Source organism: Atta colombica, unplaced genomic scaffold (genome assembly GCF_001594045.1).
Source record: "Atta colombica isolate Treedump-2 unplaced genomic scaffold, Acol1.0 scaffold9, whole genome shotgun sequence".
Lineage (NCBI taxonomy): Eukaryota > Metazoa > Arthropoda > Insecta > Hymenoptera > Formicidae > Atta > Atta colombica.
The window spans coordinates 78426-97683 of NW_017259583.1; the positions used below are offsets into that span (position 1 = coordinate 78426).

The 19258-nt window shown below is 30.4% G+C and overlaps 1 protein-coding gene across 1 annotated transcript in view; it reads right to left on the reverse strand.

Moving 5' to 3' along the window:
• Nucleotides 1-19258, reverse strand: part of LOC108693267 (band 7 protein AAEL010189-like) — a gene marked incomplete at its 3' end in the record, with an annotated part of 128561 nt that overhangs the window by 66401 nt on the left and 42902 nt on the right. Inside the window, exons 3-4 of the mRNA XM_018202138.1 lie at nucleotides 10845-10954; nucleotides 4552-4624 (exon numbers count right to left, since the gene is read on the reverse strand). Coding sequence (XP_018057627.1) covers nucleotides 4552-4624; nucleotides 10845-10954 — 183 coding nt within the window. The remainder of the gene's footprint in view (nucleotides 1-4551; nucleotides 4625-10844; nucleotides 10955-19258) is intronic.

Genomic DNA, 19258 nt, shown 5'->3' on the forward strand with positions numbered 1-19258 from the left:
TATATATATATTGAGAAATCTTAAGTTTAAGATTTAATATTGTTATTGTACTGAAGAGGATCCAAAACAGAATCAAAACGTATATGTTTGCGTTGATTTAATATAATAAAGAATATTTATATACACATATAGTATGTCTGGAAATAATCACCAAATATTTCATGGGCAGGTAGAGCGGACTAAACTGAGTCAAAAAGTCCTTTATTACTTTGTAGGTTTCCCCAATAGTTAACGAGATATTAATCCTTAAAGATAGCCGAATACGCCTGCCCGGCTTACTACTGCGAAGTGTATATACCTACCAATCGCTTGACACGCAGATCGTGGGAGTTGGAGATTCGGTTATCTTTAAAGATTAATATCTCGTTAACTATTGAGGAAACTTACAAAATGATAGAGGACTTTTCGACTCATTCTGCTCTACCTGCCCATGAAATATTTGGCGATTATTTCCAGACATCCTGTATACAACTTGTGTTGGGGATCTTAAAGAGCTCTTAAAGACTAAACTTCTACTAACTTTTATTTACAACATACATAACATCATATAAAAAAATTATTTTTAAAGAAGAAAATATAACTAATAAGGAAAATAAGTAAATTAAATATATATTTAAATAACATTTGAAAAGTGAAAAAATTTCACTGAAATTATTCTACGTTTTGGAACATTTAAGAAAAATTGCTGCAAAAATTTGTTAAAATTTCTCTAAAAGTGAATTTTTCAGTTCACATATTGAAAAATCGCTGAAATTGAACTAAAATTTCTCTGAAAAAAATTTTACTGAAATTTCTCTGAAAAAAAATTTTGTTGAAATTTCTTTAAAATTTTTGTTAAAATTTCTCTGAAATTCTGCTGAAATTTTGTTGAAAAAGAATTTTTCAACTAAAAATCGCTGAAATTAAAAATTTTTCTAAAAATTAGCTATTTTTCTAAAAATTAAGCTGAAATTTTGCTGAAAATTAAGTGTTCCAAAACGTTAAACAATTTCAGTGAAATTTTTCCAGCAGGAATGTATTTAAATAACTTAATAAACAGATATTTAATATCAAATAATAATAATTTTGTTACGTAAACAAGAAATGTTTTCTTTGTTAAATATTCTATTAATATTATTTCCATTAATATATATGTATAGTATATATATTTTATACATAGATAATAATTGTATAAGAGAGAACATATACGAGAAGAAAATTTGGGAATCGCGCGAATATATAAAATGTTTCAGAATTCGCGGACACGGGTTGCGCAACATGATTGTATGTGTCAAAAGAAGCAACCTTTTCCTCTGACATTCAAGTACTTTTTAAATGAAAGCAATTTTAAATTAACAAATGAAAATTCTATTGAAAATTCTTATAAGTTTTTTTATACCAGATCTTAAAAGAGTTGTATGTGATCAATCAAGATTACTGAAATGAATGTACATAATCATATAAGAATCTTATATAATTTATTCATGAATCTCATCAGTAATCTTTAATGATTTTAGGAATCTGGAATGAATCATACACGACGATTTATATCGCAAAGAAGAGATCTTGCTTTAGCCTTATAAGAAACTTTTAAAAAATAGTTTCTTTACAAGATCATCTAAGAATATGGTATTAATTATATATGATTCTGAAGTGTTTCATAAAAGGTCATTTATCAGTCTTACGAGACATAGTTTCGGAATAATTTATTTTCCAAGTTGATACAAGAATCTAGCATGATTCGTATACGATGATTTATATAGCGATGAAAAGATCTTACCTCCCATTAAGATCTATGCCTAACATGTTACAACCATGATAGCGCCAAACTGAATACACGATTCATAACATAAGCGAAAAAAATTACCTGTGTTTTTCGTTTTGCAAAATTGATTGTTTAAATGATAATTGTTTAAACAAATTGTTTAAAAATGCTCATTTTTTTTAAACTAAAAATGCTATTCGATTCTACGTTCAAAAACAAGAAATTTTTATTGTTAATATTTTTTTTATTCGGTGCTTTGTTTATGCAAAAAATAAATGGTTTGCATGCATAAAATTGGCTGCCGCCATGCTCTGGGTATTATATAAATAAAAACTAACCACATGATTTATAGCGAAAGCGAAAAAAAAATTATCCCTGTTTTTTCTTAGTATTTAAAAAAAATGAGTATTTTTTAAAATAGATATTTAAAAATGGATATTTTTAAACAATTTGTTCAAATAATTATCGTTCAAACAATCAATTTTGCAAAAAGAAAAAACACGGGTAATTTTTTTTCGCTTATGTTATGAATCCTGGTTAATTTTCATAGATAATACCCAAAGCATGGGCGGAAGTCCACTACACTTTGTGTATGCAAATCGTTTATAATAATTTTTTGCATAAACAAAGCATCGAATCGAAAAAATAGCAAAAAAAAATTTTTTATTTTCGAATAGAAAATAGAATGGTATTTTTAATTTTTTAAGAATGGGCATTTTTTAAACAATTTGTTTAAACAATTATCGTTTAAACAATCAATTTTGCAAAGCGAAAAAACATGAGTAATTTTTTTTGCTTATGCTATAATCACATTCAGTTTGATGTTATCACAGCTGTATTAGGCGTGGACCTTAATGGGTTAACTTATAAGAAACTCTTAAAAAACAATTTTTGTATAGGAAGAAGAATATGGTATTAATTATGTATGATTCCTAAATATTACATGAAAGATCATGTATTAGTTTTAAAAAAACAACGAAATAACTTATCTTCCAAGTTGGTGCATGAATCGTACACGACGATTTATATCGCAATAAAAAGATTTTAATTATTAATTTAATCTAATAAAATATTCTTAAGAAATAATTTTTTTACATGATCGCTCCAAAGTAATAAAGGTACCGATCTCAATAAATAAAATGGAATTAATGATGAATGAAACTGGATTGAATATATGAAATAAAAATAAAATTTAAAAAAATTTAAAAATTTATTAAAATACTGAAGATAACTGAATAGAAGATCGGAACATATATTATCATTGTCTTAATATATTATCATTGTCTATGAATTGATAAATTATATCACTAATAACTATTAAATTATTTCGCTAATTGGCGTAGGCTTTTTATGCTCTTTTTCCAAATTAAGTTTGATTTAATTGAAAAACTGTTATTCAATTTGTGTAAAAAGATTTAATTTTTAACCAAAATAAATTCTTTTAAATCCCGTTCAACTCTTTGTCCCATTCTATTTTATTTACTGTGATACGAACAATAAATGACACAAAATTCTAATAGTATTCTTGTAATATTTTCATAATGACACTCCAGTTATATTCTTGCAAGATTCACGTTACATACGCGCAAAATGCATATAACATGTAATCTGCGCGAAATTCATGTAACCTGCGCGATGCAAGATTCATGTAACATGCGTGTAAGAGTCATGTAATATACTTATAAAATTTATATATAACATGGGCGTAAGATTCATATAAAATTCTTGATTTACCTACATCATCATATATATCATATATATATATATTCTTATATTCGTATGCTCCTGTCGGAAATTCGTATGAAAATTTTCTTGGAAGATCTTAATCATAAGATCATAAGAATTTTTCTTGTAAGAATTTGTAGCAGGAGATCCATGTTACGCGTGAATTAGAGGCGGCGCATACACACAGCCTGACGTATAAGGATGTACGTATTATTATCTTAATTTGCTAAAGATTTTTTTATAAAAATTATGCATGATATTTAAATATCACTATTTTGAATATAAATTATTTAAAAAGAGAAGGTTTCCTAATTAATATCGCTGAAGAAATGACTGAAATTAAAATAAATAGATATTAGACAACTCATGAATAATTATGATATTCAGATATCATACATAGTTTTTATAAAATTTTTAGCAAAATAGTAAAATAATAATACATATTTATACGCCGAGCCGCGTTATGTGTGTGCGTCGCTCCCTGATCTATGCGTAACATCTATGGAACGCTTATTTGCGTACTTAACTTAAAATTGCTCTCATTTAAAAAGTACTGTTTGAATTGTAATTTTGCCAGAAGAAAAAGTTGCTTCTTTTGGCACATATAATCACACTGTGCAATCCATATCTGAATTCTCTCTCCTGTATAGTAAATATGACCACAGCGAAAAAAAAAGAGAGCATGAATAAGATAAGTATAGAGAACCGTAAAGAGTGGGAGAGAGAACTGCACTTTCAATGAGTGGCAAGATAACGGGTGAGAACAGAAGGTAATATGTGAGAAAGTGAAAAAACAAACTTCCTTTCCCGCAGACCCTTCGCCAAACGATGCACTTGCTCTCTCTCTCTCTCTCTCTCTCTTGCCCCTCGAACCCGAAATATCTGTGACGCATTTCCCTCTCCCTTCACACACATACACATCGTATATATATATATATATATATATGTATATATATATATGTGTGTATATACGCACTAACACATAATGGCTTAAAATTTTCATAGCTTACCTATTTACATAATTAAACAGATTACATATTTTCTGAAACAAATAGATTAATGTAATAGCGTTAATCTCTTACCGGGACCTTTAGCACCGCCTGATAGAAGACGTCCTAATCGAAATATGACAGCTCTTTCATACTCTTGTACAACCTGTAAGGTTAAAAAAAAGATGTATTCCTTATTGTAATTTATTAGAATTTGACTAGAATTTTATAAATTAAATATAACATAATAATAAATAATATTCTGTTTAATTAATAAGTTTAATAAATATAGTGTCAATGAAATATAATTTTAATAATAATTGTAAGATACAAATAATCAAATTGATAAAATCATTCAATAAAAATTAAGATTATTACACAATAACCAATGAATGGTACTGCGGCAGAAATTAATGCTTTTTTTACTGCGTTTGTAAGAATGATTGAGATGGACTATACAATCCCACACATACACACACACACACACACACACACACACACATACACACACACACTTTTGCGCGCGCGCGCACAAAATAAGAAATATTATGTCCGAGAGATTAAACCCATGTATCCCTATGTATTTTGAGACTATGAAACCGAATGTAACTTCAGAATTGCACAAGACAGATCATTTTTTCCAACCTCAACAAATTGTCAAACCTCTTACTAAAATTACACTATTTAGCCCAGGACCTTTCTTTAATGCAACATCGAAAATATTATACAAGTTTTTCTTACGTATTTTAAAGTGCTGAAATTATAATAAATAAATTCTCAAATCTAAAGCTCTAAACCCATAAAATCCAGGGGAAGGGGAATTAACTTGAAAAAAGATTAAATAGATTTATATGACAACTGTGTAGTTATCGCAAATTTCTGGACGTTTACGTCATTAATCTCAAAGCAATGTATTCTAGAATCAGATCATCATTATAACACCATCAACTCGTATTCGCTCGTAAGGGAAACCGGAACTAATAGACTCATTTTTCAGTTTCGAATTTTTACAGATGAAATTAAGAGACTTATCGAAAAAAATGAATTCTACACTAGTTACTACATACATTTGGCTATCTAATAATATTTTAATAATAAATGTAAACTGATAATTAAACTGATAATATGAAAAAAAAATACATTTTTGTAATGAATTCCATCTGGTTCAACTAGCCCCAGGACTGAGGTAAGATGACTAATGGGGTAATTTGATTAAAATGAAGCTTAATATATATTTATAGTATATTTTAAGGTACATCTGAACTACATATTAACGAAACGTTTATAAATGTATTTTAACATATTCATAAAATAAAACATATGTACAAACATATTTATAAAATAAAAAATATATATAACTTTATACCTTTGTTATTAGATATGTAATTTATCTAATCTGAATTGCATTTATCTAATCTGTTATAGCAAATACAATACAATGTGTTACCCTTTATGCATTTAGAATGTGCCCACATGCTACATTTCATACATTGTATCCACTCTTCTCCTGGAATATTTTTTATTAACTTTCTACAAACGAGACACATTGCATCTGTGTCATTCGAGGATGAAGAATTTAGTTTATTCAGAATCTTCCTTATAACTTTTTCAATCAAAGGATGTTTTCCTTTATTTGAATTTTTCTTACTTTTTCCTTTTCTTATTGTCTTGCTTTTTTGTTCCATTTCCTTTCCTTTCTTGTTCATTCTACTTTTTTTTCTTGGTTTATTCAGCTTGTGTTTCATGAGTTCATCTTTTTCTGGCGAGTCTATATGTATTGCACTAGAACGTTTACGAGTATTTCTTCTTTTTTCTTGAAGCGATTCCGCTTTTGGCAGAGGTCTTATATCTTGAAGTGTAATTATTAAGCTAGACATCGAAGATAGGTTGACATTTTCCTTGACAGATGAAAGATCGACATTTTTCTTGACAGATGAAAGATCGATATTTTCCTTGATAGCTAAAAAATTAATATTTTTCTCGGTAATTGAAAGATTCATATTCCTCGTTAGCTAAAAGATCGATATTTTCCTGGACAGAAAGTTCATTGTTCTCAGCGTTGATAAGTAGAAATATCTTCACTATCGGTCACATAAGATCCTAAGAATTCATTTTCAGGAAATATATTTTCATTTAGAGGAGATATTCTTGAAACGTGGAAATCAGCCTGAATATTTGTTGAAGTTGTCGTCAGAGATAATACAATTTTTACTATTTCTAGAATGATAAATAGATAAAGTTTTTCCTAGATTACTAGTTAGCCAGTTGTCACATGCTGTGTTGACATATTTTTTTAAAGGCCATATACAAATCTATCTATTGCAACTTATGAATCGCAATAGGGAAGAAATGATAAAACTGTGACTCCATTCTGTTTCTAATAATCAAGTGCCTTAATCAGAAAGGTGAGATTCATGGTTAATTGTCAAATAAAAGAAAAAGGTTTTTCTTTAGATCTAACATCTTTAGATGGTCTAATATTACGAACAAAATGTTTACAATATTTTAGAAAATGTTCTTCTTTCATCCAACTTGATGAATTGACATCATCTTCAAATCCAAGAAGGCCTCTTTGTACAAAATGATCTTTGACTCTTGGAAATATAAAAAATGATGGGACTATATTTCCTATAACTGAAACTGCAATGGTAACGAGAGTTCTTCTTTTAGCTGAAGTTATCTTTCCTAATTGCTTCATCCCACGACGTGCAACTACACGATTAGGAGTGTGAATAATAGTAATCCCTGTCTCCTCCATTCCAGATGTCAGATGGCTCCATTCTTAAACGACTGTAGATTGTTTTCAAATTTGTGAAGAACAAATTAATATTATGTTTGTTAAATGATGTCGTTCTAGAAAGATTTGTGGTGATCTGATAAACTATTATTGCGTTTAAGAAAAGATGAGAATCAATCTTTACCTGCCATTTTCTTTTCATTCCAAGAATCTGGCACTTTATTTCAATTTTTTATTGCAAATTGATAAGCCAATTTTCTTATTTCTCTGGGTGTTAAACCATAATAAATATCTGCTGCTTTTTTAATTCCATTAAAGCAATTTCTTTCATATCATTCAAAATTTGACGACTTTTTGATATAATACCTATATGAGTTAATTGAAAACTCGATACTTGATTTTCTTCTGCAGCTTTTAATTCGTAACATATCGATCCAAAATTTTATAATATGAGATATTATATTTCAATCCTGAAGAACGAACACTTTTCCCTTCTAAAATTACTTCTTTACATGCAAATTCCATAATGTTCTTCGGAATATTTCCTTTGTCTATCTTTCGCTTGTACGTCCTCATAATTTCCTGTAATTAAATTAATATCTTAGTATTTCATATTATCCGGCAAAAAATTTTTCATACATAAATACTTATGTATAAATATACACAAACATATATGATTGTATTCTATTACACTTAAAAGTAATTTTACAAAAGAAAAAGAATGTATGAACATTATATGGACATATTTCATATATAATTATACATACATGTTTATGAACATTTATGAATATTTATGTTATGTATAAATGTTCATAAACATATACAATTTATTATATAAGGTATGTTTATACATATTTATACATGCATAAAAAATTTCTTGTAATTTAACTATAATATTTTTGTATATTTTTATTATTAAAATTCATTAAAAAATTATTGCATTATAGGTGCATTTAAAAAAGAATACTCTCTAAATTCTTTTGAGTGAAATTTCAAAGAAAATGAAAATACAGCTACTTATGGAAGAAAGTGAGATCGCCTAGTAAAAAAAAATTGAAAGAGAACGATTGAAAATGGATTTCTATTAATTTGTGTCGTTTATATATAAGTTTATATCATTTTCATTGACCTCGCGAGCACGATTAATCGATTATAAATCCTATCGTATTTTATCAGATTTTATAAGATTTGTACAAGATTTCTATAAGATCTGATTCAAATTAGTGAATTTACGAACCAAATTTCATATTCAAAACGATAGGATTTCTCTATCAACGTTTTTATCAGGACGAAGCAAATGACATTTTCCTAACCTAACAAACTTTAATGATTAATATTTCAAGACAGAACAATGATTCTTTTTGCTAAATTCGTTCGTTTCGTGTAAAATACGTCGAATGAAACTAGTTTTATCGAGATTGGACTTATCGTGAAGGAACTAAATTTATAACGTTTACCACTGAAGTAAATCATCTCTTTAAAACAATGAAATATTGCCATTCTTTTTCAAGAAGAAAACATTTTCACTCTTTTTTAAAACTGATTGTATTTTCACTCTTTTAGAGTGAATTTAATTCCAAGAAGTTTGAGAGTAGGTACTATTAGAATCGTCACTAAATTAGTCATATAGCCTCGTGTTCTGGTTAGGCCTACTAGCCCCATCCGTTCATTTTTTAAAACATTAACTGTACGATAACAAAAACAGATAAACAAAAAACTCTTTTAGACTTTATTAAGAATTACATTTACTATATAAATGGAAATCAAATATCTCAGATAGTTATACATGATTGTAAAAACTTTAAGAATGAAAATATTTACTTACATGTATGATTTTTTTAAATTAGCGTAACTTCTATGATAGATGCGTCCGCTTCGCGATATCACAGAAAATTGAGCGGCAGTCGCTGCTGCGTGCTTGGTCACGTTTACGCGAGTCTCGCGCTATTTGTTTGCAACATAGCTTCGATTAATCTACTTACCTCTACATAGCCTATTGACCCCTGTCTCTCCTATTATGCAAAGCTAACAAATTACAGGGTGCGTCACCAAAACCCGGATAAATCGAACAATTTCTTTAAACAAAATTTTTTTAATGAAAAATTAAATATTACAAAAATCTTTTTACATGGCACTTGGAAGATCTCTATAGAGCTCAATTATTCAATATATCCCCCATAAGCTTGAATGATGACTTCTATCTCGATCTGAAGCGTTCGCACGCACGCTGTAATGTAGCGCAGTCCATGCCAACAAATGCTGCCTCAATAGCGGTCTTTAACGTCACGTTGGGTAGGGATATCAAGACTTTGTTTGTGACTCTTTCAACTACTTCATATATAGTAGTCCAAAAGATGTAAATCTGGACTGTTGAGAGGCCAGAATTCCTTGGACCAAAACATATCAACGTTGTCTAAGAGTCAATTTTGAATCAAATGACTCGTATGAGTCGATGCACCATCCTACTAAAAAACATAAGGCCTTCCGGACGCCCCAGTTTCTATCCATTCCACTATTCCATCAGAACGCGCAACGATTGCCCTGGATTATCCGGAATCAGCATTTGAGCTCTTTCAATTGCGAGGGTCCTCGCGGTGCGTTTTTTCGAGTCACTCATTCTCGCTGGCCGACTCAACGTTCTTGGACCGTTCTAAAATCATCTATTTTGCACAACGTCATAAACCGTTGATCTCAGATATCCAAAGAATCGAATTATTTCCGTTGCTGAGCGCCCAGCGCGAAAGCCTTAGATGATCGCGGCTCTTCGATTATATTATACTTTGCACTTTCAATATCGCGGCCACTTTGAGAATATCACTATACTGTTTACTAGAAGCATCAGGCTTTCTCGGATGCCAACAACAACCTCTGGCGGAACAATATAGCGGAAAATTTAAATTAAAATTTGTCCGGATTTTGATAACGCACCCTGTATATTATATATAACTTGATATGGTTAATAATCGAGCTTAATAAAGAAATTATAATTAAACTTTTAATATATTTATTAGTAGAATATATTAATAGAACATTTCGAAATCACAGATTCTTCTTCTTTAGCAAATTCAGCAAAAGTAAAGTAAAATTTTTATTGAAAATTTTATTTTACTAATATATAGATTAATAGAATTAACAGTAATAAGAAATGTAACAGTTAAAATTGCTTGAAAACTTGTTGCAAAAGTAGATGATGTATATACACATACTGAGATTAATTAAAATGTTGAAATTCTGTTTTCAATATGAATAATACATTAGTCCAATATGATATTTGACGAATAATCATCTACATCATCATCTACAACAAAGATTTGATGATTAATAGTAAAACTGAACTATTGTTCATATTGAAAACAGGATCTTAACATTTTAATTAGAAATTAATCTTAGTATGTGTATTATACATATCTATGAGCTCCGATATAATAATAAAAGCATTGCAAAAACGAACATTTGCATGTACTATGGATAAAAATAGCATTATGAATAAATTCCATGTAATTATAGTTACATTGGAACAACATTGCTCATTAAAACGCTCACTCTCACAACTGTCGGCGAATAGCGAGAAATTTATAACATAAATGAGAATGATCTTAAAAAATTTTTTTAAAAGAGTCATCTTTCTTCCTCTGAACAGGCCTCTTACCTTGAAACAAACAAAGAGAGAGAATGGCATTGTCAATATTACAACAATCCACGATAATATCACCAAGATATTCCCACATGTTGTCGCATCTCCCTGTGCACTGTCATCCGCTGCAACATAATAACGTTATTCGATACTTAAAACAATATATGCATAAATAATATATATGTGCATAATATTAATATATGCATAAATAAAAACAATTAATATATGTGAAATAAAAGATAAATATCTATTCAAAGAATTTATTTTTAAATCGTTACATTTATATTTAATGTATTTTCAAAATGCCAAGAAGACAACTTTCAAAAATATAGACTCAAATTGTTACGATATAATACGATATAATACGAGTGTGACGATACAGGTTTTTAGAGAAAAGATCCGAAAATTTACTCACTTTAAATCATCATAACTTACAATTAGTAAAAAAAATCGTACACTGCTTGAAAATTTATTTTGAATATAACATTTCACATGTCCCAAACGTGGTAAACTCAAATTATATTCATTTAATATGAAATAAATATATTAAAAAACAACACAGATATTATGTTAAAAAGATGATCACAAAAAGATAATGATACAGTTTGTAAACAAACTGTGGAAATATATTTTTTTTAATTAACATTTACGATATATTGTCAATTAATACATATTTTATTCATTTATTTTAGAATTTACATTTAAAATATATTATTTTTTGTATTATTCTTTCATTTTTCAAGGTTTGCTTTAAATTAATGCCATTTGTAGTGAAATTGTTGAACACAATAAAAAACATTGTGTTGAAAACAGTCCATTCGGATTCTTATTAATAATTTATGTTGAAGTTTTTAATATATGCAAGTGTTAATTTAACATAAAATCTAATTATGTTATTTAAACATTTTGTGTTAAATTAATATTTCTTAGTTTCAAAATGATATAATTTGTGACTAAATAAATAACATGAAAGTAAAGTGTTTTATAACGTAAATTCTAACAATAAAACAAATGAATAAAATATTAATCTAGTATATTTAGATGTCAATTTTACTGAAAAAAATATAATTTCAAGTTTGTTTACAAACAGTGTCAATATTATCTTTTTTCATATTTATTTTTTTACATAATACTTGTAATACATTCATTTTGTGTTAAATTAAAAATTTGAATGGACCATTTGGGACATATAATATACATATATTAAATTGGATACATTTTTTCCAACAGTGAGATATGGGATTTGAAACATTCGAAAATTTCCGCTTCAGACTTTAAAATACATTTTCAAATATTTTTCTACGGCTATTTTTCTCAAAAATACCTAATTTTGAATTTGCTCCTTTGTAGGACTGATTGTAAGTAATTCTCTGATTTTTTTGAGCACAATAAAACAATTTTTTGGCACAAATAAAACATTGCACGCACGCATATCCACCTATTCTATTAACATCGTGATAAAGAGAAGTTGAGAGCGTGTTTTGCAGTATTCATCGCCAGACACTTTTAAATTTTATAAAGATTTTCCATTTTTAGTATTTTCTCTTTTTTCTTCATCAACCACTTTTTTACACAAAATATCAAATGCTGCACTTGCCACGGAATTTTTTTCATAGCATTTTTGTACGCAGACAAACTTGGCCGAAGTCCATAAATCCACAAAGATGTTAATGCCTTCTCTAGCAATGCCTCATAATCTCATAACAAACACTATTCTAAAATTTATTTAGTAAACATTTTTAATGAAAGGATCGGAGTTGATTGGTATTTGATCACACCAGCATCTAATTATGATTTTAAAATCAAGACTACAATGATCTGATTCGCCAAATGTTATATTGTTTTGTTTACAATGTCTGCAAATAACTATTTCCGCAATTCCGTCAAAAACAGTTTAAATTTCATGTCAACAGTTTAATATTCAATGATACAGTAATAATGAGTTGGAGTAATAACAATGTCTTTTTGCTGAATACTAATAAAGATTCTATAGAAGAAACGAGTTTTTCAACAAGAAAATTAAATTCTGCAAGTTATATTTTACTAATAAATTGATTGCTTGCAAATCTTTTTTGCAGCCTATTCGAACGAGTCCTCTTTATTTTGGAGATACCTTTGTACTGATACATTTAATCTGAAATTTGAAACAAGACTGCCTCAAAAACAGAACTGTTTTGAGATGACCATTTTGTGGAGGAATATAAAGGATTTTGATTATAAATAAGCATTAACAGTATTTCTCTGAATAAAATATATTTGAACAATTGTTTGATACAAAAGATATAGTAAGATAGTTGACGCAATATTCTCTCCTTCGTGTATGTTGTAATAACGATAGTTATGTGACTCGCCCCCCCGGACAAAAATGAATCAAACGCCATCTGAATCGATAAATACATCTACAATCAGCTCAGGTAGCAAGCTCATTTTGTCATCATTTTGACGTTAAATGACATCATTTTGACGTCAGCTTGCTACCAGGAACAAATGATAAAATTTACTCTACAATTCGCTCCCTTAATTTTATCAATTCTTAATATGTATAAACCTCGTATTCTTCAGCAAAGCCAATCCACTAAATAATTTTCATTAACTTATATTTGGTCTTGAATCCATTTGGTCTCATCATCATTTTATTTTCAATGATTTTGTTCGTCAACTTAGATTTGATCTTAAAGCTCCATTAACTAAGCTGACGGCATTTAAGTTATCATATTTTAAGTCCTTGAACATCCCTTTTCCATTCCAATTTCCTCTGATAGATTGTAGGTCTAGATTGTCTCCTTCAAGTCTTTCTAACATAGCCTCTATTTTGCTCTCGATAAAGGATAATGCAATTATTGTCTTCTTACTCTTGCAGTGAACTAAATCTCCATTTCGATATAATATTAGGTGTACAACTTTGCTTCCGCCGTTTTCCTATAGATGGCTTTAGCGGTAAGTGGTGGTTGAAATAAATAGATCATAGATGTCATACAATAAACTTGGGCATCTGTCAACATAACCCCATAGAAACATTAATCGATTTGTGTCTGCATCATAAAGTTATTCTCGATTGAAAATGTCAGTTTACGAGCCAAATTCTCGTCATTTGCGGGAGGTTTTAATTTTTTGCTTCAATATGAAGAAATCTGCGGCTGAGGCTCATCGAATGCTTTCAAATACTTATGGTGAAGTCGCTATTAGTGAAAGAACGTGTCGCGAGTGGTTTCAACGCTTCAAGAACGGTGATTTTGACGTCGAAGACCGGCATAGCGGTGGAAGAGAGAAGGTTTTCGATGCAGAATTGGAGGCATTACTTGAGCAAGACTCGTGTCAAAATCAAGAAGAATTGGCACGAAAATTGGGAGTGACTAAACAAGCCATTTCAAAACGCCTCAAAGCCATGGGAATGATTCAGAAGCAAGGAAATTGGGTGCCGTACGAATTGAAACCGAGAGATGTTGAACGACGTTTGTTTGCTTGTGAACAGCTGCTTGAAAGACAAAAACGGAAGGGATTTCTGCATCGCATTGTGACTGGGGACGAAAAATGAATTCATTACGATAATCCTAAGCACAGAAAATCATGGGGAGTTCCCGGCCATGCTTCCACGTCGACGGCCAAACCGAATATTCACGGCTCCAAGATCATGCTCTGTATTTGGTGGGACCAGCGTAGTGTATTATGAACTGTTAAAACCGACTGAAACAATCACAGGCGATCGGTATCGAACGCAATTGATGCGTTTGAGCCGAGCATTGAAAGACACAAACGGCCGCAATACAACGAGAGACACGATAAAGTGATTTTGCAGCATGACAATGCTCGATCCCATGTTGCGAAAGTGGTCAAGACATACTTGGAAACGTTGAATGGGAAGTCCTACCCCACCCGCCGTATTCTCCAGACGTTGTTCCCTCTGACTATCACTTGTTTCGATTAATGGCACACGGCCTGGCTGACCAGCACTTCCGGTCTTATGAAGAAGTAAAAAATTGGATCGATTCGTGGATAGCCTCAAAAGATGACCAGTTTTTTCGATGCGGGATTTGTACGCTACCTGAAAGATGGGAGAATGTAGTGGCCAGCGATGGACAATACTTTGAATCATAAATGTATAATCAGTTTTTTACAATAAAGCCTCGAATTTCGGAAAAAAACGGCGGAAGCAAAGTTGTACACCTAATATATTTAAAAGTTAAATAAGTTATTAATATAGATAATTACTTATTACATTGGGAATACAAATTAATTCGGTCCGTTTTTTTGTATTAAAAATGCATTTATTTCAAAACAAAATGAATGAATAGATCAATTAAAGTATTGTCCATCGCTGCCTACTACTTTTTCCCATCTCTCAGGCAATTTTCAAATTCCATCTCGAAAAAATGACTCGTCTTTGGAGGCAATCCAATTTTGGAGCCAATTTTCGATTTTTGTGAAAAAAGTGACTTGCTGCATCCTTCAGAACAACTAGTAATCAGAAGGAGCAATATCCGTAGAATACGGCGGGTGCGGTAGAACATCCCATTTGAGCGTTTCCAAATATTTTTTTACGATTTTAGCGACATGAGGCCGAGCGTTGTCATGAAGAAGAATAACTTTATCATGTCTTTGCTCATATTCTGGCCATTTTTCTCGCAATGCACGGCTCAAACGAATCAATTGTAGCCGATACTGATCGCCCGTATGGAATCGCCAGGTTTCAGCAGCTTATAGTAAACAAGATCTTTTTGATCCCACTAGATACAGAGCATGATCTTCGAACCATGAATGTTCGGCCATGGTGTTAATGTTGAGGTCGATGGCAACGATTGACCGAGCTTAGCGTAGTATTTTTTTCTTCTTGGGATTATCGTAGAATATCCATTTCTCATCTCCAGTCACAATCCGATGCAAAAAAATCTTTTCTCTGTTGTCTTTGAATCAGCTGTTCACAAGTGAAAAGTCGCCTTTTAACATCTCTCGGTTTCAGTTCATAAGGCACCCAATTTTCTTGTTTTTGAATCATTCCCATGACTCACAATCGTACAGAAACGGCTTGTTGAGTTACCCCCAATGATTCTGCAAGCTCCTCTTGCGTTTGATTCTGATCTTCTTCGAGTAAGCCTGTAATTCTTTATCTTCGAATTTTTTTGGCTATCCAGAGCGAAGCTTCAACGCTGAAATCTCCATCCTTGAAACCATTCCCTACATGATTTATCAGTTGGAGCAGTGTCACCATAAACTTCGACAAGCATTCGATGGGCTGAGATGTAATGAATGTTGTCTCACAAAAAATTCAGAATGTATAAGTACAGTCACAGTATACGACAAGATGTGTCAATTAGTAAAGTATTATTTGTATTAATAACAATATGGGAACACTTATTATTAAACTTTTAAAATTAAAGTACAGTATAAAACATTCATTCGAATAATAGTGAAAGATAAGGTATATTTATAGCCATTAACATTAAATATTAATCATTATACTATATTTTAACTTTTCAATTATTTTTACAGAAATTTTATGAATAAGTGCAAAAACTAAATTCTGGAACAGTACAGTGTCAAAATCGTAAAATGCTAGAAAAAAATATCCGAATAAAAAACTCAAATCAAAGCCGAAGGAAAAAAGAATCATCCACCATTTCTCGAGTTTTATCCTAAAATTCTAGAATTTTTCCGTGGTTTACATTTCTATGCTTGGTGCTTTACCTGCTTGACAGTCCGCAATAAAATCATTTATAATTACGTCAATGCTTCGAATTTTGTTCTAAAAACTCAAGGAACATATTTTTGATGGGTTAAATTATTAAATTATGCAAAACAATTTTGCAATTTTTTGACCCATTACATGTGTCCCCCTAGAGAATCCTAAAGACAATTAGTCTTATTATAGCACACACATTTAACAACTTATTTATGTGTCATTGACGCATATTATATATCAATATTTCACACACAAATACACGTAAATTTTTGTATAAACAATAAAACATTAATTAGAAATTCAATTTTAAAAACTCCATGTTGTTTCTTCATGCAATCTTGTCTGTGTATACTATAGTCTTATGTGGACTGCGTATTTCGTAAGTACAATTTGCACAACTTTTATATGAAGCAAATATTCATGACGTGACAGTTTTGGAGTGCCATATGAATTAAGAAATGATTTCAAATTCGAAATTTTTTGTTATTCTAGACTGCACCTCACAGACATGTATTATGCATAGACAATGCGTTATACTTTAATCCTGGAAAAAGATGTTTGAATCAGTAAAAAAAGAAAAAAGTAATTAATGGTAAACTAAGTCAATTATTTAATCGATGTCCATAATTAAAAGTTACAAAATCCAATTCAATATTTTCGATATTTTCAAGCTAACAATAGAATCAGTCGATGCCTAGGAACAATTGATTCTCATATTTTCCCCTGATTATTCCTATCAAAGACAAAGAAACTCATAATATAAATTAAGATGTACGAAATGCATAGCGATCAGATCAGAAAACGATAAATCGTGAGTAATTAATTAGTAATTCTGGTTCAGGAGTGCATATTTGGATGAGGTGATTTCCGAGGGCGGCTTTTCCAGCGCGAACATGCAACAGAGGGACGTCCTTTTCTGTTAATTTCCTGGAGTAGGATGATCAAATCTTTCCAAAGTCATCAAAAAGTAAGTTTAAATCAACCTAACTCATTAGACTACTTTGAAAAATTTGAAAATTCTCAAACATTGGATAAAAAGAAACGGGCGGAACGATCTGTACAAACATGACGGCAACAAACGCGACGCCAACAAATACGACGCCAGCAAACGTGACGTCAAGAAACGCAACCTTTCAGCCATTTAATTAGAACTCATAAATTTCATTATTACTCATAAAAAATTTAATTTATTACAAGTAATTAAATAAATAGAAAAGTTGAGAACGAAATTAAAAACTCTTCCGCCTCCACTAATTCCTCTTCTCGGTTAGAATCTTCATTTCCTTTCGAAATTTCTTACTTCCCAATCTTAAACCCAGATAGTACCATAACTATCAATAATCCTCTGAATCTTCTTCAAGTGACTATTCCTTTCACATAAATTCTTCCAGCCAATCATCTTTCGAACTCACTTTCGAAAATAATTCTTCGTTTCTTCCTCTAATAGATGAACAAATTTATATTCTTCACTCATCTCTCTTTAATTCAAATGATTTAGAAGAATTATTTTCCTCAAATTTACAATCTTCTAATTTCTTAGAGTTTCAAATATTCAGAGCTTGCCTTTTTAGATTCTTCCTTTATCAATAAATTATAATCCTAAGTCTTGAAACCCAAGAATCCTTCCTCATTCTCATCTATTTCTTATACCCCAAATTAGCCTCTTCCTCTCTTGATTTACAATTAGAAAATCAATAGCACAATTTATGTACACTAACGTTTGGATCCCCCTAGCTTAATAGAAGGAACTTACATAAATGAACAGGAGATAGAACAAAAATTTAATTACGCTTCCCAAGATTCTGTTCAGAAACTCTCGAAATAATGTAAAATTACCCGCGGAATACAACACAATACAATACAACACAACACAACATTTTACACTAAATTAGATGATATTTTAGTAAACTTAGTTTAGTTTTAAGAGATTTAAATAATGTATACACTATAATAGAATTTATTAAATCTAGTAAGATAGATTTTGAATGAATGAATTTAATCAAATCATTGATCGCATTCCTTCTCTTCTAAGGTCACACAGTCCTATTCCAGGTCATAAAGAACAATTTGATATAAATGAACCAACGGGCGCTGTTTTAAAGCAGAGATATTGCATTCAGCTATAGACTTTTGTTTTGAAATTTAATCCGAGTTTGAGTCGGTTTGCGTTTGAGTCGCGATAAGGCATCGATCCACTGCCTTAGTCTGAAACGTCAAACCAAGTTTCCACGCATCTTCCCGCGAAATAAAGATTCCTGAGGCTCTGATGTAACAGAACAAAATTTATGGGAACTCATCCGAGATGACAAGTGTGACTTTCTGAGGTAGAAAAGTATACAAGGTCAACATCTAATAAATCTGAAGTAGATAAATTTACAAGAACGCAATAGAAAGTCAAAGTGAGTAAAATAACTACAATATACATCCATTCCTACTGGAATCAAATCAAATTATAATCCTAGACCTTGAAATCTAAGAATCTTTCCCTCTTCTCATTCATTTCCTATACCTCAAATTAGCCTCTTCCTCTCATACTGGTAAGTTCAAACCAAAACCTGTCAAATTTTCTTCGAGCAATTCTAGAACAAGAAGTAATCTGTCTGGAGAATTAGATTTGTCTGAGACTGTTTTAAATGATTACGAAAATAATTTCAATTAGGAAACGCACTGATTCAGCTCTTAACAGAAGATTTGAAACAATGAGCAAGTTCAAATTATTTTATAATATTAAAACATATTATTAATATATTTA